General features: G+C 42.3%; 1 protein-coding gene across 1 annotated transcript in view; it reads right to left on the bottom strand.

Moving 5' to 3' along the window:
• The window catches only part of LOC125435391 (maltase-glucoamylase-like), a 103,974-nt gene that overhangs the window by 25,624 nt on the left and 55,154 nt on the right, over nt 1-23,196 (bottom strand). Inside the window, exons 10-14 of the mRNA XM_048501591.1 lie at nt 15,118-15,228; nt 14,178-14,294; nt 13,998-14,082; nt 6,379-6,496; nt 541-709 (exon numbers count right to left, since the gene is read on the bottom strand). Coding sequence (XP_048357548.1) covers nt 541-709; nt 6,379-6,496; nt 13,998-14,082; nt 14,178-14,294; nt 15,118-15,228 — 600 coding nt within the window. The remainder of the gene's footprint in view (nt 1-540; nt 710-6,378; nt 6,497-13,997; nt 14,083-14,177; nt 14,295-15,117; nt 15,229-23,196) is intronic.

Here is a 23,196-nt window from a genome sequence, read left to right on the forward strand (position 1 = left end):
CAGGAACAGCACAGGGTGACAAAGCAGATGTTTGCAGTGGGAAGACAGCATCAATGGAAATTGTACCACTTCTTCCCACAAACAGAACTGTTGTTCCATTGGAGGAAGAGCACAGGCAGACAAAGGCCAATTATTATGTTCCACTCCCTTGAGACTGTAAATTTATTTGTTTTACCAACAGGTCACCCAATGTTTGTTACCCACCCAACACTGTGATTGCTGGAGTCCACTAGAGTTAGTTCAGAGGCTGCTAACCCTGGATTGACTTCAGGACTCACCTCTGATCCATTCCCAGTTGCGCAGGCATGCTGATTTATATTCTCATTCTGTTCTCATGCAGAAAAACAGCCACCTGGTTTGCCTTCTTTTGTTCCACCACGCAATCAATGTAATATCTAGTCATGCTATCATTATGCTTGTTTCAAAATTGAACCCCCACCCCAAATATGCCTGAGTTGTGTGTATTTTCAGGAAACTAAACTCCTGCGGTGATTGTGAACTGAGACCTCTGATTGCTAGGGTGTCTTAGCTATAACTTACTTGTGGGATTCCAAAGAGATTGAACTCCAGTATTCCAATTATTGACAAATGCATATCTTCCCACAGAGCATGATTGTCACCAAGCCAATGTGCTGTATATTTTCCATTTCCAACAAATGTAGAACGACTTAGCACGAACGGTCTCTTTCCAGTAGCTTCCTTGATAGCACTGGAAATGAAAAATGCATCAACACAAACAAAGCTCAGTGAAACTTGCTTTCATAAAAGAATTTTGAGGAGAAATAAACTGGGAAACCAGGATTAAGTGTCAGATAAATCACTGAAATATCTTCAGTTGTGGAAAAGACAGTAATGCTAGGAAATGCTGAAGGCAGCATGAAAAAAGGAAGTCCCAACTTGAGATGGATTGACTCTATAGAGAAAGCTATGCCCCCCAGTTTGCAAGAGATGATCAAGGCTGTTAATGATAGGATGTTTTGAAGAACTTTGATTCACAGGGTTATGATGAGATAGAAGCAACTTTATGGCACTTAACACACACACATTCTTAACATAATTCTTCTTTGACTGTGGACTTCCTGTCTTGATGCAACATATTCTTTTATTGATAGATAGATCGATAGATCGATAGATATTTAACCAGATGGATGTTCTCTTTTTCTTTTGAATTTAAACAAATTTGTACTTTTATTGCCCAACAAGAAGATACAATAATTTTGATACTACCTGCTGCTGAACAAGGAAAGTTACTGGATTAAAGATCATACCTCTATATACTGAAATGTTCTTTCACTTTTGAATGCATTTAATGGAATATATTGAATTTATAACTTAAAAGTGGATTCTTAGAATGTAAAAGATTGCAAGTACCCGAAGTCTATTGAATTTGGAGGTGATTTTGGCAGCTAGTTAAGCTTCTTTTTTAACCACCAGCTATAAGCATCACTAATTTATTTTCATGATTAGATTCCACTGCAGCGTATTCATAAGTTCTTGCATTGACACCACATAAATTGAGCTTATTTTAAATGTTATGGAAGTCTAATTTTTATGCAGGAGAATGAATACTATGGAGAAGGATACAAGGATACCTCATGAATAGATTTAGCATGATTCCTTGTCATTCCTGGCACCACTGGAATGTTTTCTGACTTGGAATGGCCCATGTGAAGTTTTAAATGTTTTGCCATGAGGTAACTACCTTCATCATGAGGGTGGAGTTTGGAGAGGTAAGGGGCCTCAGTGCCATAATGCTATAAAATCCACCCTTCAAAGCAACCATTTTCTCAAGAGGAAATGATCTCTGTAATCTGGAGTTGCACATCTGAGAAAACTCCAGGCTCCACCTGGAGGTTTGCAGCCTTACCATGAGTGGTGGGATTCAGCCAGTTCGCCCCGGTTCGCCCAAACCACTAGCTAATTTTTTCTGTAGTTTGGAGAACTGGCTGAATGAATCCCACCCACCCCAGGGAAGAGGAATTGAGGGGGCTTTTAGAGCCCTGGAGCTGCAAAGGTGCCAAACTGGTTGTGGCTCTGAAAGCCCCCCGGGTCCCACTCTCCTGGGAGATAGTCTCCCGGGATAGGAGGAGTGAAGGGGCTTTCTGGGGCTCTGAAAGCCTCTTTCTGAAAGAAGCTGCTGCCTTCTCTGGCCTCCCTCCCAAACATCGAATTGGGGTAAGTGGGGGGATGGGGGGCCCTGTGGGGTAGGAGGGAGGGGGTGAATCAGTGGATAACTATTTAGAATCCCACCACTGCTTACCATCCAATAAATCTTTTTTAAAATTTTCTCACTTCAGCACACTTTGCAAAAAATTTATTACCCAGTCAGATTACACTTTCAGACTTATTGTTAAACACTACTGTGCTTTGAGAATACTTTTTTTTATCCCAGGCTCCTCTCTGTATAGCTCAATAAAGCTATTGTGTATAAGCACAACACTATGTCTCTGTGGGGCCAGAGGATCACTGAGAGATGTTATTGTATGGTGTGTTTTGTATGAGCCAGGAATGACACACAGAAAGAGAGAGAGAGAGACGAGAGAGGGTCAAAACTGACCTTTATGTATTGCCTTAGACACAGTATGCATGCTGGTTCTCTGTTTAAACCCAGTTTCCTGCAGGGCAGTAAAGTATTTGGCTGCAAAAGCCAGGAAAAGAGCTCAAAAGGTGACCAGACTCCAAAGCTGAGATTTTCCAGACGTTACTGAGCTAGTCTTTATTATAAAGAAGGCCTGCTTTGGTTTTGTTGTCTCATCAAAGGAAAGCCAGTTGATTTCCACTGAATATGCTAGGCTGTTTGTAAAGAATACAATGTTCTCCTTTAATAGTGTAGTGCTAAGGAGAGTTATACCTCAGAAGTCAATGAGTGATGATTCAAGGCTGAGTTTCCCAGATCCTAGTATGACATTCTAACCACTCTACCACTCTGTCTCTCTAGACTAGAGCCCACTTCATTAGATACATGCAGTGGGTTTGTACTAGGCAGATATTTCTGAAAAATAAAATTATAAATAGCAGAGCCAAAAGGCCATGAAGTCTTAATGGCTCGGTCATTCTCAGGTGCTTTGTTCATGTTAGCTGCCTCTTGCATTAAGATTTTCCCTGACTCGTTAGCTATTTGGCTAGTTCCCATATTAACTAATGAGGATTTTATCCTTACCCAAAGGGGAAATCTTAATTGTGTGGATTGCACAGAAGACCGATGGAGAATAAATATAACAACAGATATGCCACTAACAAATGCAGTCCAAAAGTAATTTAAACCAATGGTCTTTAAACTAGGAGGTGGCTGATTCAGGTAGGTCAAGGTTCCCACCTGATGAGTCACAAGCCCTTGCAGAGCTACCATGTCTCTGCTTTTTGAGGACCTGCTGATGGTGCACATACATAGAGAGCAAAGGTGCCTCTCTTCACATGCACACTGAGAGGACCAGCAGGACAACCAGGCAAGGAAACTCAGTGCTAGAGAGGATATTTTTAGCGGATGGAGGATCAGAGACCTCTCTCCATAAAAGTTCTCTCTTGCCTTCTTTTGTCTTCTCTGGGCATGGCCTCCTACTCCTTCCACTCAATCTACCAATGCTCTGAATGTATATCCAACATTGAACTTCTATCCGCATTGGTGACACAGCTGTGGTCCCTTCTCTTCCTGTCATGTGACTCAGCTGTCTTCTTTCCTATGTTTGCAACTTGGTGGGTCCCGTGTCTGGACTGTTTGAAGGTTAGTGATCTTTAACATCTCTGAACCTAGAGCCAGTTGAGAGCCAGCTCAAATCTGTAAGTAGATATCTCGGATTATACTATCTCAGAATGCATATGGGCAGTCATTTAAATGCAGAGACCCTGAAATTAATCTATACATGAAAAGCCTACATGCATGCCAGGGAGCTTCCTTTGAGTAATGAGATTTTGACACAGAAATGCTTCCAAATAAGTGACACCCCCCACCTCTCCATTGTATGGTCAACATTGCCCAATCAACTGACCAAATCAGAAACATTTTCCACAAGGAACTCACAATGCTGTGAATATTTCAGCTATAGCTTCTTAAGAAAAGTACTTTTTAACCTAAAAATAAGGCTGATTAATTACAATGCAACTACTGATCACAGAGAAAAGAGCTACGAAATCATGCACCACATTTAAATGTATATAAGGAGACCTTGACAGCCTTTTTGAAATAAAAAGCAATTTCAGGGAATGCAAATCTGAGTGGAGAAGTGCCAGGGATATGCATGTTATTGACCTTTTCTGCACCGACCATTTTTGCTCTTCAAATATCTCCCCTCTGCTGCTCCACACACATTCTGTAAGGCACCTTAAGTAGGTCTGCCCTCATAATAAATTTACATCTGAAAGCCTGTAGGGGGGGGGAAGGAACTTGGGAGGGAGAGGACATTTAGAGTAGAAAAATGGTATGCAGGAAAACGATTGAGCTATCCCATACCAAAGGTCATTTACATTCTTAAAAATAAAATAAAAATGTTTTTCACATGACATGTAGTTTTTCCCAGAGTGCACTCCAAAAGATGTCTCAGAATCCTCTGTAATTTGATAGTGGTTCCATGCCAGAAATGCAGGATTCCTCAGCAAAAAGTTGGCATAGAAATTATTTCATGATGCTAGAAAATTTGAAAATTACTGTTGCTGCTAAAAAACATTCACATAAATCTGAATCTATACTTTAACTTTTGTCCCAGGCTGGAGTAACAGTGACCGCTTCCGCACGGAGGCGGAAGCGGCTGGGTTGGCATACTCGACGACGACCCAACGACGCTGGGACCGTTCGTAGGAACGCATGAACCCATGAACCCATGCCAAAGAGCCGGGACGACAGCGCTGCAGAGCGCCGTCGCCCGGCCGATCCGGCATGTCCCTGGGCCTCCGGCACGTCGCCGAGGCCTGAGGACACGCCCCTCCCGGCCCTGCGCGCCTGCTCCTGCGTCGCAGGGCAGGGGGGCATGTCCCCAGGCCTCGGCGACGCGCCGGAGGCCCGGGGACCAGGTAAGTGCAGGGAGGGAGGGGAGGGTTGCACGGCAGCGGCTTCAAGCCAGCGTTTCCACAAAAGTGCACTTCCCAGCGCACTCGGGAAACGCCAGCTTCGCGCCGGCCAGTCGGGTGGCGCGAGGGCGGCGCAGCTGCGATGTAGCTGCACCCCCTGTGCGAACGCGGCCTGGGGATGCCGTTTTTGCCGTCCCCAGGCTGCCATATTCCGCCCGTGCGGAAGGGGCCTGTGATACCTGTAGTATGTGGCTAGTAAGTGGCTGATAGAAAAAAAGAGTCCATAGCTGTGTTTTTAAAGGTTGCAACCAGGTTGGTGTCCCATCACCCAAACTGTACAATCCCAATCAGGTCCTGTGCTACAATTGCTGAGACATAAAAAACTGGGCAGACAGTGCCAACCAGGGGCCAGAAGGCCTGGGGACCTAACTCAGCACTATGCTGACTCTGTGTCTGCAACACCAATTCCCCACACAAACACTGAAAGGGACTGAGACCTGTCACAAATTCCTGTGCTGCTGACAGAGAAGGTGAGGGCCATGTAATGCCCATTTCGCAGAGTCCTCAAGAAGGTCCTGGGTCCCCATAGTGCAAAAGGTGCCCTCATCTTGGAAGGGGCACAGGAAGATGACAAGGAGAGTTCACACAGTTGTGGGTCTCCTCCACTCCCCAGCAGCCTGCCCACCCCTTGAACACATGACAGGAAACTGTCAGATGGAATCCCATGCCCTGCATCCTACCAATTGAGTTGTGGGTCACCCTGGAAAGGCTTTTTGTCTGAAATGGTTTAGGGTACCAACTAATTCTGGCAGTGCCACCAGAATCTCCCACAACCACACCAGTATGGGGACCTATGCCTCAGTTGCAATGAACAGCACCTGCTGCAGTGCTGAAACAGCATCTGAGAGCAGCGGAGAAGTGCTGGCAGACTGCACCTGGCCCTAAACTGGTGTAACTTGGAGATACACCAGTATAAAGGTCAGCCAGCTTTCTGAACTTGTTCCCCCCCCCCACACACACACACACACTTTTAGGATTGCAGTGCTTATTTAATATTTGGAGGGTTAGAAAACTTTACCTTAAAGGGGGGAGGGGTTGAAATCTGATTTTTTTTAACCCAGAGTTTAAATTTGTATTTTATACCAGTTTACTTGAACTTCATTATGAAACAGTATTAGCTACAGGAATTGGGCATGGAGTAAGCATGTCATCAGAAATTCAGCAGTTCATAACTATTATTTAATTGCCCAGTGAGCAACCATCCTAATAGAAGCCATTGTGGGGTTTCAAGTGGTTATCTGTTAGTCTTCAACTACAACAAACCTGAATGAAAATTGCAGGACCAACTCTTTAAAAGGAAATGTTCTGACAACTTACCGGAAAGTTGGTGCTGCTTCTGCCCAGCCAAAGAGGGAATGTGTGTCATACAGTTTTCCAAGATGAGTTTGGGAATCTGGACATAATGTGTTCTGAGACAGTGAATAATCAGAAATTCCTGCAAATGGAAAATATTAAAATTGATTAGGTTAATTGAACAATGCAACTATTTATTGGAATGGATGTCAGAAGTTAAGCAGAGTCACCACTGGTTAGTAGTTGGGTTAGAGATCACCAGTGAAGTCTGGGGTCACTATGCAGAGGCAGACAATGGCAAACTAGCACTGAACATCTCTTGCCTTGAAATCCATACTGGATTGCCATGAATTGGCTGTGACATGACATCAAAACTATTTATGGCCATTCCTGTTCTCTACCACATTTGGATGATTCAGTTTGTAGTGATGTGTTCATCAAGGATTATGTCTTACAGGATGAAGGCAAGAGGTGGGCCCGAGGGGGAAGGTGGGGAGGGAGAAACCCTTTCCTCTGCTGCTGTTTTCTCAGTGAAAAATAAAAAACTATCCCAAAAACGCATTTACACCCACTGAGGAAAACTTACAGGCATCTGTAATTTTTTCCATCAGGAATAAAATCAGCTCAGGGCTGGCTTTCTTGACTAAGAAAACATCAAGGAAGGAAATGGTTTGTTTGTTTGTTTGTTTATTCTTTAGATTTATTTAAATTGTCCCCCGCCCCCAAGGGCTCTGGGCAGTGTAAAATCAAATACACCATAAAAACCTTAAAAACAAACATATAAACCTAAAACAGATTTTCAGATGGCAAAACAGCTCTACTTCCCAGAGGCGGCCAGAAACTGTATTCTCCACAATTCCTCCATCCCCTATCCTTTTCCCTTCATCAAACAATCCCAGAGATCACATTTGCAAAAGGAGAAAAAGGTCATTTTTCTTTTTTAAAAAGTAACATGATGAGAAGGGAGGGAAAATGACATTGATGGTATTGCTTGAACTTGGAAACTTAGCAGATTTGGCACTTGGAAGAGAGACCACCAAGGAAGACTCTGCAGAGGAGGGTGAGGGCAATGGCTGGAGTCGCCATAAGTCAGCTGCGACTTGATGCCACTTGACATACACACACAACATGATGAGAAAGATTACACTGTTCCAGCACCAATACAAATTTGTCAGCAGGCTTCAGACTGCATGTGCACAAGTGTGCTGGAGAATGACTGTGATACTGACACCATGCTCTTCTGCAGCCAGTTCATGCTATCTGTGCTCCTGGCTGCAGTAAGAAGTGTTGAGACTGGGTTGTTTTTATTTGTTGATGTTAGCCTGTGAAATTGAGCAGGAAAATAAGCAAGACCAAATAAATATTTTATAAAAACTTCAGCATTTAATTTGGAGTCAGCCTTGAAGTTCTAGGGGGAAAAGTCACTTTGGGGGGAAAATGGAATTTGCACTTTTCCCCGTATCAGGGCACTTTCCCTACAGGTTATTTCAGCAGTTTAAAAGCAAAAGTTCAGTCATTTTTCTCCTAGCTTCCTCTCCATGTTTTTCTGAGCTTTCTCAAAATTAGATCAATAGTGATTTGACAGAACATGGAGAAATGATGCGGAAGCTATGGAAAGACAACAAATACACAACACCGTAAGGAGAAAAACTGTTGCAATCCAGCTTTCAAATCTCAGGAAAACCTTTGTGTGAAAGACTCCTCAATTCTTAGTTAGGTGAATGCAGTGGAACTGTTTTCCTTGAACAAGCAACTGTTCTGCATAATTGCATGTGACTGCATGAAATACTAAATGTAACATGCTGTATAGCAAACACACAGTGAAGGGTCAACTCTGCTATCTTTTCAAAGCAGTCTTCATTATTGGAAGCAGACATAGCAAAAAGCAAAATCTCCATGGCACATTATTTGAATGTGAAATAGCTTCATCGTCTATTTTCGTATCACTTTGACAAGCATTTCACCTGCAGCTTGGGAGGGAGATAGTGCTTCTGAATTTATTTACAAACTAAAGTCTTCTAGTGACAATTACTGCCCCACACAATAAATGAAGAAGAATGGAAAAAGAGAAATTGCCATGACAGAATTCTAATTTTGCAAAATATTCTTATATTAAATAACACATAACAACCTTCTGCCTCATTTATTCTGCTTATTTATATCATTACACATGCATCTCCACTGCTGCCTTTAATTTCAACAAAAAAACTAGGAACTACATTAATGTCAGTTTTCACAGGTCCAAAAATTAGTTAAATTAGCATTGATTCGTTTTAGCCCTGGGAGTTAAATCTCACTGAAGAATTCCATATGTTAATGGAGTTACAACTGATATTATTTCATGGACATATGTAACAAATTCAAGTTTTAATTACACGGAAAAGGGAATCAGTGGTAGAGCATCTGTTTGGCATGAAGAAGGTCCCAGGTTTAATTTCTAACATCTCCAGCTAAATGAATGTGAAAGACCCCTACATAACATCCTGGAGAAATGCTGCCAATCAGAGTTGGCAATACTGATCATGATGGACCAGTGGTCTGATCCATTATAAGGCAGCTCCACATACTCATAAATACTCCTACTTCAATCCTTCCATGCATGTTAGCTGGAAATGAGTATTCATTTCATAGGAAATTGTGTGTGCATACCCTTAGGCTGCAATTCTAGATACATTTACCATCCTAGAAGTCAGTGCTGCTGAAATCACTGCACTCTATTTCTAAACCCATATGCTCAGGCTCACTAATTAGATCCAATGAACATGAACCAAACATAGCATGATTCTTGGAGAAGGGGCCAGGAAAGTTATGGCAAGGGGGCATGTGTACCCTGAGGAGTGGGTCAGGATCCCCATGTCCCCATCATCTTAAACTCTCAGAATCTGAAGGGAGAAAAAGTAATGGCACAGAGTTAGTGCAATCTAAAAGGATGAGGTAACTGTTGTGCTCTTGCACAATGGTATGCTGATATGTCGTTCTCCTTCAGCAGGGCTACAGTCATCCAGACTGGTTATGTATCAAAGTGTTAACCAGGGAGGGAATACTTTTCTGTTAGAAGAAGAAGAGTTTGGATTTATATCCCCCCTTCCTCTCCTGTAGGAGACTCAAAGGGGCTTACAATCTCCTTGCCCTTCCCCCTCACAACAAACACCCTGTGAGGTGGGTGGGGCTGAGAGAGCTCAGAAGAACTGTGACTAACCCAAGGTCTCCCAGCTGGCATGTGTTGGAGTATACAGGCTAATCTGAATTCCCCAGAGAAGCCTCCAAAGCTCAAGCGGCACAGCGGGGAATCAAATCCACACACCTGGCTGACATGATGGCAACAAGGAATGCTAACCTCAAGAGAAGTGCTTAACTAACACCTTCTCCAAGGCTCAAAAAGAGGACCTGTGCCTTCAGCACCTTAGCCTGACTCCAAAAAGGGAACCTGTGTACTACAGGTGGACTAATCTGACTCACTCCCTACAGAAAAAAGTGTTTGGTTCTGAAAAAAGTATTTGATTTTAAAACTAACTTCAAACCACTAAGCCAATGTCAAAAGCATCTTTTGGGGGTTAATTTTTCTCTTGCCCAGGACCCGAAAGCCATACAGGTATGACTATAAATTTTCTTGGTGGACTGTAGTGGTGAAGCTGCGACCGGATGGGGTGATGTGGGGGTGCTGCGCTTCCAGGGGCGTGGGTGGGTTGGGGAGGGGAGGGGAGGGGAGGGGAGGGGTGTGGTGTGGTTGGGGGCAGGGCAAGGGCAAGGGCAGCATGGGCAGGTCATGGCCCAGGCACAGTTTCTTCTCCCTCCATCCTTGGTGGACTGTCTGCAATATTGCAGCATGATGTCCACAATCTCTTATATTTTGTTCCAAGTTCAGTAAAGTTAACCTTCTCCAGTCATGTGTGTGTGTTGTGCTGTCAAGTTGCTTCCAACTCATGGCAACCCTATAAATCAATGTCCTCCAATATGTCCCATCCTTTAGTCATTTTTATATTTCAGTGATAGGCCATAGATTCAGGTCACTCAAAACAAAATGAGGGATTAAAATGCAGAATTCACTGCCAGAGGATGTAGTGATGGCCATAAGCATCAGACAGTTTTAAACATCAATTAGATAGATTCATTGAGGACAGGTCTATCAGTAGTTTCTAGCTATAGTGACTAATAGGAACCTCCACATTCACAAGCAGTGAATCTCTGAATACCAATGCCAGGAGGCAACATCATGGGAAGCCCATGACCCCTACGACCTGTTGTTGGCCCTGGGCAGCAACTGGTTGGCCATTGTGTGAGACAGGATGCTGGACAGGTTGGACTACTGGTCTGCTGCAGCAGGGCTCTTCTTATGTAGGATATAACTGGAAACTTGGACTGGGCTATGTTTAAAAGTACAAAACAATTTTTTTCAATGTATGCAACAATGTGCCAATTCATAAAGGTGCATCACCTATTTCCCTCTATATGGCCATCTCTCCACATCAAGTTCCCTGTGCAGTGATTTAACTCAGTCTTTTAAGAACATTATATTATCATACTATTCTTTGTCTTTATGTTAAGTTCTTGATCTGAAAATGGAATTCATAAACAATAGCTTACTGTTGCAAAACACTCAGGATTAGCAAGTGGAAAGGAAGCACCAGAAGAGCTGGACTGTTGTTGTTGTTGTTGTTGTTGATTTTGGGTTTCCCTCTAATATTTAATTGCCAAAAAGCAATCTCTGCTGCCTGGCACCAATTAGGCTCGCTAAAGCAGCAGGGTTGTTTTTTTTTTTTTAAGGATATTGACTGAAATGCTGGCAAGGAGCTGTAGGGTTTCTGGCTTCCTGAAATACAGTTTTAACCTCAAGGCATTCTGAATCCTTTCACATAAAGAAAATGTTACAGCCTTTAGCGAGTAAACTGTACTCTTTATCCAGGTTACTAGAAGATGAGTATGTATTCTCTCAAAGAAATACCAAGTGTATTACTTTCCCCTCCAAATTTATCAAATAATGAGAGCTTGTCAAATAGAATAAAACATTGGTTGTAGTGGCTTTTCTGGGCTGTGTGACCATGGTCTAGTGGATCTTGTTACAGACTTCCCTCTGTGATACACCTCTGAAGATGCCAGCCACAGATGCAGGCAAAACGTTGGGAACAAGATCCACCAGACCACTGCCACGCAGCCCGGAAAACCCACTACAACCAGTTGAATCCAGCCGTGAAAGCCTTCGAGAATAAAACATTCTTTTTGGATCCATAAGTGTGTTTGTCAACTTTAACCCAATTTTTGGCTATGTATGATACAGATGGTTTCTAGAAACACAGAATGGACAATGTGTTATAGGGGAAAACTAAAACTAGTGGGCCTTAGAAGCATTTAACCTCCTCTAGGTTGCCAACCCTATGCCTATAAAACAAGCTTGCACTAAAAGAGCTGTTTGGGAAACTTTTTAATAGATAAGCATCTATCCCATTTTAATCCCAACCTTTCTCCAAAGAAGTCATGAACCTGCAGGTTAGGATGAAAGAGAATGAATGGACCATGGTCACCCAGTGACCTTCACTAATGAGAGCTCAGAGCTAGCTCTTGCATCTTGTTCTGTTCATACAATGAAAAATGCAGGCTTGTGTAGTCACATAGCTTCAGACCCACGTGGAGAAGAAAGAGGTGAATTAATCCTTCTACGCCCACTTGGTTTTGCTAATAAAAATAGGCTCTCCCAATATGCTACAAGTATTTGAAGCAAGAACCTGGAACAGAAAAACTGAGTAGAGATTGAAGAATTAATCCTGTTCTTTCTTCCTCACATGGCTCCAAGACAAACGGAGGCTTCATGAGCCTACAAAGTGCATTTTGTGGATGGAACATGAGGCATGATCTTTGTTGAGCTCTGGGGCATGTTAAACTCCAGGCCTCCCTGTTCTAGTCTGAACCATGTAGGCTTCTTAAGGCTGTTCACATAAGACTACATGAACAGTTTGTTCACTGTTGTGGACTCTGTGTAGTCCCACGTGGGGACTGCGTTCATGCACACCAGCCACTGAGTATTTTAGTTAGCTGTAAAAGAGCTTTAGTCATATAGCAAGCACTTCCCTATTACAGTCACACTTCTGGGCATGCTGCTCTTCCTGCCCAGGGTCACATGACCAGGAGGAGAAGTGCACTGTCCCTCAAGTGTTCTCTTTGCCGCTGCGTGGAGCAGACATGTGTCTGGTTAGCTAAGCTTCCTCTTTTTTTAACCTTAGACTTTTATTGCTGTGTCTGCTTATGGATAGCCTTTTTTCAAGTACTAGTTAGTGCTATTTCTTTCAAGTTTAGCCAGTTTAGACTTGGTTTTTGTGTTTTATTTTATTCTGGGGTTAGTTCAGTACCTGAAAAACTGTTGCTTTATAAAACAGCGCACTTTAAGTCTTGCCGCTCTTGTAGTGTAGAAATGTCTCGTATAACTGAGCATTCTGTTTTATCTTACCTGGACAAGGGACATGCTGTTTTCCTCCTGCCAAGCCTGTCCCCCTTTTTCGCCTATGGTAAAGCATAATTAGGTCACTCATCTTGGGGCAACTTTCTATGGGAAGGCACTTTGGTCTGGAACTGATGATGGGGAAGGTTCATCCTGGGGTGAAGCTCCTTCCTCTGGGGTGGTCAAGCAAGCAAAAAACTGCCTCTAGGGTAAGTACTCCTCCTTTCTGGGAAAAGCCATTCTCCTCTTCAGGGATCCTGCTTGCCCCAGTACATGATGGTCCCCTTATCACCATGAGGGGAAATGACTGCTCCAAGGCAGGCTAACTGACCTCACCAAGTAGGGTTTCGAGGCCTACCTATAATCAGAGGTTGTCTTCCCTGGAGAAGGACTGGCCTCGGCAGACTGAAAGGGGGCACTTACCTGGACACCAATCCTGCCATCTAGCACAAGTGGAAGCTTCCCTCGGTGGTGAGAAAGAACTGAAGGGACAGTACATCCCTCCTCCGATCAGGTGACCCAGAGTGGGAACAGCAGCTAGCCCAGGAATGTGATTGAGGGAGGGGAACACTTACTATATGACTGAAGCTCTTTTAAAGCCAACTAAAATATTCCACAACTGGCCTGCATGAAAACAGTCTTCATGTGTGCCCGCACAGAGGACAATCAGATGAACAGTTACAAGTAAGAAACACTGGTAAATATGACTTGAAGTAAATATTTACTTCAAGTAATATCTGTATCGTCTATATTTTTTTAAATGAATAAATAAAATATTTTAAAAAGAAACACTGGTTTTATATGCACATTTAGTGCTGATAATAAGGTTAGAAGACAGTCAACATGGTGCAGTGATTAAGAGCGACAGATTCTAATCTGGAGAGCCTACATTGCTACTTTTCTATGTGACACCTGTTGGGTGACTTTAGGCCAGTCACAGATCTCTCAGAACTCTCTTTGCCCATGTGGAAACAGGCAATGGCAAACCACCTCTAAAGATCTCTTGGTTGAAAACCCCTTTGGGATCACCATCAGACAGCTGTGACTTGATGGCAATTTCTACCACATATAAGGTAGAGGGGGATAAGGAAAATGCTGTCCAAGTACATGTTTTAAATGCCCTTTCAAAATCTTAAAATGTATGTCTTTAATACTGATGTTGCAAGAAATTATAAAGATCCAATCAAGTATTTGTTTCCCTGAAGTTACTTACTAGGAATGAAAGGAGGGTTGTTGAGATTGTTGTGAGCACAGCCTGGGATCTGGCCATTTAGAAAATTAGATGGTTCATTCATATCCTAAGCATAACAAAAAATGTGAAAATTAGTTATTTTTGGACTGTATACTTGGGAGAAAGAAATGAAAATGGAGGGCATTTTTTTTTCAAACTTACAAGCCAAATTCCATCATAAGGCAGAACGTTCTGGAATTCAACACACATCTTGGTCCACCATTCTGCTGTTTTGGGGTTAAAGAAGTCAGGGTACACTGAATTACCAGGAGCCAAGGCCTAGAAATGCAAGTGAGATATAGTAAGTTAACATAAGTAAACTAGAATCATGCAAATACATAGGAAAATTTCCCAGGATCTACTGGTAAGCTCACAGAAAACTGGTATTTCCTTTTAAGTGTGGTATCTGAATTCATGTGACCATGAAGTAATCCATGTAGTTCCACCTCAACAACTACTAATCGTTGTGCTTGTAACAACTGTGTTGGTGTAAAAATAGCTGAGCTACACTCTGCATCTACATTGTGAGAAGTTGTAACTCATACACTGACTGAGAACAAAGAGTTTACAACTTCCTTCCAAAGTACCCATGGGCTTCAAAACACATTGCCTATGGATTTCTAATGCAGATCTATGCTAATCAAGATAATGTTTACTAACCACGAGCATCATTAACACTTTCATGACTGAAGAGCTGAAACTTGCTATACCAAACTGCCTCCTTAAACCACTGAGCAAGTACAGGAGCAGTGTCCTGGTTTCCTGTATTTGGGAAAATATGTAGTGGGTGGAATATCTTGCTGTGGAATTCTGCTGATTGCCAATTTCATTGTATGACTAATGCAGGGGTGTCCAACTCTGGCTCTTCAGATGTTCATGGACTACAAATTCCCATCAGCCCCTGCTGGCATGGCACCAGAGTTGGACACCCCTGGGCGAATGGATGGGTGTGGTGGAACCAATGTTGTAACTGATGGGAGTGACAATATTGTAAGCGATTCACTATTGTTATGCAATCTGCTTTCTACCATTGCTAATATAGTTTTGATGTTGTTGCTGACCCTTGTAATTGAACCAGAGGATTGCTCAGTTGGACACTTACTTTCCCAACAGCTGGAGTTCCATCAGCATTCTTCACCCAGACTCCTATCTGCTGTCCAAGTTCATAGGGTCTGTATATCCCTCGAGGATCATCTTTGGTTAGGAAAGGATCCTGCATAGGGATTAAAACACAGAGAGAAGCAGGAGTCAGTAAGAGCAAGGAAATGGTGACAGAATCTGTTGGAAAATGTCTGAAAAACTTAACAATGCTACTCAAAAGGGGACTGGTCTCTCTACATGTCTGTAAACCAGAAATCTATAAATATGTTATTAAACCCATTAGATTGGAAAAGAAGAGTAAATATGAAAGAACTTGGCAACTCCACTTAGTGCAGAATGCTGCAGCTCAATTATTACTAGAAACTAATTGGAACATGCATGTTATACTCCTTCTGCAGTCATGCCATTGGCTGGCCATCAGTTACCAAGTTCAGTTCAAAGTACTGGCCATCACATACAAAGACCTTCATGGTCTTGGACCATCTGCAGGACCACCTTTCCTTCTATTCTCTGCCACAATAACTTCATTCATCTGAATGGGGGATTCTACAGATGCCAGCCTGCAAACTGTCCACAGACATGCATTCTGTGTAATGGCCCCACCCTATGGAATAGCCTGCCCAAAAAGGTCAGGAAGGTATCCACACTTTTGGTTTTCCACAAGCTATGTAAAACAAACTGTTTAGGGGGGCATTTTTAAATCAAAGAATAGAGCCGCAATATAACAGAATGATTCAGGAAACATTTGAGTGAAGAAAACAGGACTGCAGACTATATTATTAAAATGAATTCTCTGTAGCTGTATGTTTTTATCTTGCTTTCACTGCATTATATTGCTACTTATACAGTGCCATATTTTAATGCTCTAACATGCCATGTTTAATAATTATTTTATTTTATTAATTACATTTTTAGACTGCCCTCCCCCAAAGGGGGAGGCTCAGGCCAGTGTACATCACATATATAATATCACAATAAAATCAGTATAAAACAATGAATTAAAAGTTGCAACACAACAGATTAATAAAAACAGCTGATGGCGACTTGTTTCAGATTTCAGATTATATCATTATTAGATGTCTCTTCTTTCTACTGATTGTATGCCTTCAATGAGAAAGGCAGACTATAAATAAGATAATAGAAAATAAATAATAGAAAATAAAACAGAAATAATAGAAAATAAAATAAAATAATAATACATTTTGGCAGGCCCTTTTAAATATAAAAAGTTTATACCTCCAGAATCAGAAATACAAGTGCTCATTAGGTATGTAATTTTAGTTTAAGAAGTTCAGATTTTGTTAGAGAGAAGTAAAAAGCTTCTCTATTGTAGTAGTATATCCCAACAAAGTGATTCGCAAGGGTTGTCAGTGCTCTGTGACGTCAGCTTAATTAGCTATACCTAATCAGAACTTCTGATACTTCTTTCCCCCAAAAGGTTATTTCAGTGCTTAAATCTAATCCATTATGCAGCTCCAGAGTCATCTGAAGGAGAACAAAGGGCTCCAGTGGCTGATTTTGCATTCCAAATCAATTCCACATACCTTTGACATTCTTTTATCTGATTATTCTTTTGGGACCACGGTTCATATGAGAGATTGACTCAACAGTTCATAAAATGGTCCAGAGAAGTTTCTGAACAACACAAGTTGTTCTGCTGCTGAAGCTAAAGGATCTGGTCTGGTAAATAGACCAGAGGAAAAACCACATGAGAACCCCTATATGAGCCTTGGTTTGAACTCTTTGGATGAAGATGAGGACCCAATCTATACATGCAGCATGTTGTGGGAACAGAATTCTGCGGCAGTCAAATAGGCTGCAGCATTTCAAACTATAAGTGGTGGTTGATGGGCTGTATGTGTCTCCCTGTAAAAAATAAAGTTCCTGAATAAAGAACACAGCAGTGAGAAAGGCCCAGCTTTTTGCCTGCTCTGCAATTTTTTTATTTCAAAAGTGTTTTTACGTACTGGAGGGTTCAGAAATATGATTTTTCCCACCTACAGTCTAAAGTGGTGCAGCCCACTCTGTTATCTTGGCACTCTACTGTCAAGCTGCCTCCTAATTTTTCTGCATGTCTTGACACAATGTAGGATACAATTTGATTAAAAATATATATTCAGTGATAAACAATCTGGTGAATTCTCTCAGAGCTCACACTGGTTACAATATACAAACAAGGCTCAACAAAATTAGAACACCTTAATATTAAGGTCTAAATCTGCATTTCCTAGGCCTCAAAATCAGGCAGCAAAGATCATAGATCTCTATGATATCTTGTCACATCACTACTTTTTCAGTTTGCCTGAATTCCACAATATTGTTTATAATCACAGTCTCTTCCACATAGAACACTGTAAATTATTTCCCCTTGATTTTGCTTTCATAGTGAATTCTCTTTTTAGGGTGAATTAACAAGCAGTAGGGAACCTTGCTCATTAAAGTTCCTCTGCTGTAATAGATGTTTATCATTCCACTTGATAATCATTGTTACTTTTAGAACATCTCTCTTTGTATCCAAACAATGTACTTGCTCTGACTCAGAATAAGTCACAAGCAAAAAATGGGGCCATTGTTCAAGGATGATGAGTAAGTCCTGACATCCTTAGGGGGGAAAAAATTACCAAGAGGCAACAGGGTGAGAGGTAGCAGCCAGGAAATACTGATGTTGAATACCCACATTCATTTTTTCAGTATGAAGGAATCTCCATTTATATATGCCATTGTCACAGGATGAATATGTCTTCCAAAGGTGTCTTCATATGATGAGGTCCAAAATTCCAGTTATTCCTATAGAAGGGCAGCTGCTAGGACCCAAAACTGATAGGACTATGGCCACAGACACACACGCACGCACACACAATTTCTCCCCATGTGCCCTTTCCCCCATCTGCTGGCAAACTCTGTACCACTACCACCTGTGCTCCCAACTGGGCCATGAAAAAGGCATACAATGATGACAGTATTTCTGGAATCCATGAAGGTGGCACTGCCCTGAAGTGTCAGGAAAAGAGTTGCTGATGGTGCAGGTGGCTGTGAGCACAGGTGATGGAAGGGTTTGCTTGCAGATGGGGGACACAGGCTGGGTAGGAAGGGAAGCACAAGCAGAGTGCCAGGGGTTGAATCTGCGGGCATGCGGGGAACATTCTGCCCAGGGCCCACCATATCTGGAAACAACATTGTCCTGAAGCAACTGAATGACTTGATGCTTAAATAAATTTCTAGATACAAATAAGATTCTTAGTTAGTTCCTGAAATTAAAAACACAAGGCAATGGTAAATGAATTCCCTTCCCCACATTTAGAGTGCCACCACATAAAAGTTTCATTTTCAGAAAACCATCCACAAGTGAGGTTTAAACTGGGCATCCTGATACCAAGCCATTTAGATCGTTAAAGGTTATAACCAGATTTTTAAATTATTCACAGAAGCAGAAAGAGACACAATTAAGCTCCCACTGGAATCATAGTCCATGAACATCTGGAGGGCCAATGTTGAACACTTCTATTCTAGATGGATTGACACTGGGTTTTCTTAGAGCAAGTTATGAGCTTGGGGATGTTCATGGACACTACTGGAAAACAGGCTTCTGTTTCACCAATTCTCTCATTACCAAAACTTTCCTGATATGTCCCTGCTGATCCATGCTCATGATCCAGCCTCATGCAATGCACTGTATGCGGGGTTGCCCTCAAAGTCAACAGGAAAACTACAACTAGCCCAGCATGCAGCAGCCAATTATTGTCAGAGGCTAGCCATCAGGAACATATGTTGCTCATTTTGAAATAGCAACACTGCCTGCCAGTCTGTTTCCAAGTTCAATTCAGCATTCTAGCTATGACCTTTGAAGCCCTTCATGACCTGGGGTTCACATATTTGAAGGACCATCTTCTTCTATTATATCCTATGGTCATCAGGCAGCCATCAAACCATTTAGGTTGACCCACCTAGCATTGACCAGAGCCCAGGTATTTCCCATTGTGGCCCCAGCACTGAGGAATGTGTTCCCTGCAGGGGTGAAGGGGGCCTCCTCCTTGGAGATCTTGTGTGGGGGGGGGGGATGCTGAGAGGCCTGCCTGATTGCCAGAACTTTTGGGGGAGTATGACTTGGCAGGCATCTTTTAAGAGGAGGAGGTGGGAGAGATTTGGGATTTGAGATGTTATTTTTGCTTTTAAGCTAAAAATGTTAACAATTATTTTAAGCCACCTTGAACCACAAAGAAAGGCAGGATACCAGTGTTTTTAATAAGCAGATAAACAAGGGTTTTTACTTGGCAATGTTGTGGAGCTTCAGTTTATTGGCCCTCATCTAGACCACACTACTCCAGGCACCAATTTAGCACACCATGGGCAGATAGGGTTGTCAGGTGTCCAGTATTGTCCTAAACAGTTCAATATTTCCATGAACTGTTCATGGAAAAACCTGAGAAAACACTAGATATATAAAAGTGTGGTATTTTTAGGGTTGGGGAGGAACTGGGCCTGGAAGGCATTGCTGCCAGGCAACAATGGCAAAAGGTCTATCATCTACTGGCCTCTTGGAGCCATGCTTCACCTCCCTCATCCTACACCCCTTTTCCCTGTGCTTGCAAGTGATTGCAGAATTTGTCAGAGGTTGGGAGCAGTCAGCCACTCACTTTTCTCCAGCCCACTGTTGCTGTAGCTACTCCTGATGCATGCTGGAACACACATGACCATGTCTTTCACATGCCATCTCCGTGTGCAGGCAACCTTAGTTGGATGCAACTTTGGTCAGTTGTCTTCCAGAGAAAGAGCATTAAATGTTTCTGCCAAAGAACTGGAACAGTCTCTTTGCTGCTGCATCAGCCCAACAACTCTGCAAGGCTACACTTGAGCCTCTCAGTGGCCCTGCTCCCTGCTGCTGCAGTTGACCAGTAAATGCAGGTTCCTTTCACCTAGAGGGGAGCATTGGCATCCCAGGCTTGCCCTTGCTAGTTGGATTGAAGAGGACTGTTGCTGCTTCAGTAGCTACCCACCCACAGAGTTTGGGAGGGAAACTTTTGCAACATGATTACCTCATAAGCTGGGAGAAGAAGGGACCTAACTGCACCCAACCCACTGGTGAGGTGGGGCAGGAAGTCTTGAGGGGTGAGGAGAAAGCTGGAACATGAGCCATGGGCTGCCATCCTCAGGAAACAAATTTTGTTTTATTTCTACGGGGGGGGGGGGAGATAATTTTTTAGTCAGCCTCTTTTGCCCCTAACACAATCAGCTACCCCACTGGGATTCTTTGTCTTACCCTCTTCAAGAGGGGAAAGAATAAGTTGCCTGCATTCAAGGTTGGTTTTTTCAAATGGGTTAAAAAGGCTCCAGAAATCTGGTATCCAGATACAGAATTGTCATGCTCAGAGTTTTTAAAAGGCCTACCGTGTTTCCCCCAATAGAAGACAGTGTCTTATATTAATTTTTGCTCCCAAAGATGCGCTATGTCTTATTTTTAGGGGATGTCTTATATTTCTGTATTCTGTTCATCAGGCATGCTTCCAAACAAAAACTTTGCTACGTCTTACTTTTGGGGGATGCCTTGTATTTCGCACTTCAGCAAAACCTCTACTTTGTCTTATTTTCTGGGGATGTCTTATATTCGGGGAAACAGGGTAACTGAATATGACCTGGGAGATCTCCAATGACAATACCCTGTGAGTTTCTTAAAGGCTGAAAGCTGCAGGGAAGTGAATTAGATCAAGGTCAGTGCCCTTAGAAGAGCTTTTTATTTCTTCCTCCTTTAATTCCCATTTTTCTAATCTCAGTCTCCAATCATCAGAACCCCTAAAGGTAGCTATCTGTTTTCCCCCATTGGTGCGGGGAGAAAGATGAGAGGACCATAGGAAAACAAGCCAGGGAATGAATTAAAATAACCTCCCCCAGTATCATGGTGTCCTGACCTGGATAGCTGAGGCTAGCCCAATCTCATCAGATCTAAGAAGCTAAATAGTGTCAGACCTGATTAGTATTGATTGCAAGACCACCAAAGAAGACCTAGAAAGTGCTACAGAGGCAGGCATTGGCAAATCACTTTTGAATGTCAGCAGAGAACCAACAACAAAAATCATGATCTTAATCCAAATTCCCCCCACATCCACAACTTTAAAGAACCATGGGAGATACTAATCACATATTTAGGTTGGGTCCTAAAATTATGAGCTGCCATTATTTAGGGGTTAGAGAAATACACTACACATGCCCAGTGGTGCTTAGAATACTCCTAGCAGTCCAGGACTGAAATGAAGCCCTGTCCTCCAGACAGCTTCTTCAGCCATGCAAGATATTTAGAGGTAATTCTGAAGTGGCTGAGTTTTTAGCCTATGTTGCTATACAACAGAACTTGAATTAATGTACTGCTATACTTTTGTATTTTATACTGATTTTATATATTTCTCTGTTATGCCATTAAAGGTCTTTGTTTGTTTGTTTGTTTGTTTGTTTGTTTGTTTGTTTGTTTGAAAGGAAATTGTTTGTTTGAAAGGAAAATGCTTCCTGGACGGTTCTATTTGCAAGGCTGTTTCTCCTAGGATGCTTATAAGATATCTGTGGACAATTTAGAAGTACCTTGTAAATTTCTGCAGCATGACAGACTTTTAAGGTCAAATCTATACTCTTTATACCAGTGTAACTTTCTAACATTTCCAAGGAACTCTGGCAGCAGTAGTTCTGCAAGACCCTCTTTCCAGAGTACAATTTCCAAGAGCAGTTAAACAAGGTGTCTGAATGGTTAGAGGGGTTAGTGTCAGACTAGAAAACTGGGAGACCCAGGTTCCAATCCCCACTCTGCCATGGAAGCTTACTGGGTAACCTTATTTTCTTAGTCCAACCTACTTCATTCAGGGAGAAAACTCAGGTAGGTCTACTCAGAAATACATAAGTTCCAGAAGTTAGAGTGTGTGTGTCTGTTGGGGGGGGGGGGATTGATAAATTTGTATCAGGTGTGTCCAGTAGTTTTGTTGGCAACCCTGATGGGTCGATTAGGGCATGAAAACAGTCTTGGAACAAACTGAGCCAACATAACAATGAAAGAGGACATAGATGCAGTGGGCAAGCCTACACTGCTGCTGTCCTCACCATGGGTTGGGACTAAGCCAATTGGATGCTGCCAACACCACAGCGACCACTTGGTTCAGCTTGCTCCTGGAATGTTCCCAGTCAGTTCCCAGGAATGCTCCAGTGCTCCAGGAATGTTCCCAGTCAGTTAAGGGGACAGCCTGTCTGTGTACTCACTTAATTTAATTCTGCTAAAAATAGGAGAAAAATGTATCATTCATGTATTGATGGTGTTGTTATTCAGAATATGTGGGATGGGATGAGAGATGACTGCTTTATACATGTTTTAAAATATCTGGAGTAGGTCTTCAAATACTTATTTTTCTTCAAATTCAGAGGACTAGATCAAAGAAACACCTTTGAGTTAATGGGCTTGAGCACTAGAGTTTTGTCCTTTGAGGGAAAAAATTTGCTCTTTTCTCTCACACCCCTCCCCCTTATCACAATGTGATTTTGAAAGTCTCCTCATTTTCATAAGTGGTTGGCCAAATAGTGCAAATGAGGGACATGCTGTTTAAGAACTTCAAGCTAAACACACAGTTGGATGTATAGAACTAATGGTACAGTTCTGTAGATCCCAACCATAAGCCAAAAATTAAGGAGGATTGTCCTAGACTACAATTTATTAGTGTCTTTTAGTGGCAAGGTAAGGCTACAGTATGATCAAAATTGCCTGTCAAATGTACTCACTCAATTCCCATGATGACACCTTAATGAGAGATATGCATCTCCAAAGTTCTCTTCCGAATGTAATGGCCTCCTGGAGAAGGGAACAGGCTTCATTCCCCAGCAGCCAAAGAATGCCACTGCACCTGAACACATTTGCATTCATCCGTAGATTATACTAGCCCCTCTCCAATTTTTCTAATGTTTTCATCAGCATGCAGCACAGCGAGAAAGCAAAAAGGGCTCTTCATCTATAAGTGGGTGTTCTGGCAATTATATCACCTGGCCCTGCTAGTCTACAGGACACATCAAGAATTCTTAATGTGTTTCATTTGGTGATGCATTTACTAAAAACAGC

The sequence above is a fragment of the Sphaerodactylus townsendi genome, linkage group LG06 (genome assembly GCF_021028975.2).
Source record: "Sphaerodactylus townsendi isolate TG3544 linkage group LG06, MPM_Stown_v2.3, whole genome shotgun sequence".
NCBI lineage: Eukaryota > Metazoa > Chordata > Lepidosauria > Squamata > Sphaerodactylidae > Sphaerodactylus > Sphaerodactylus townsendi.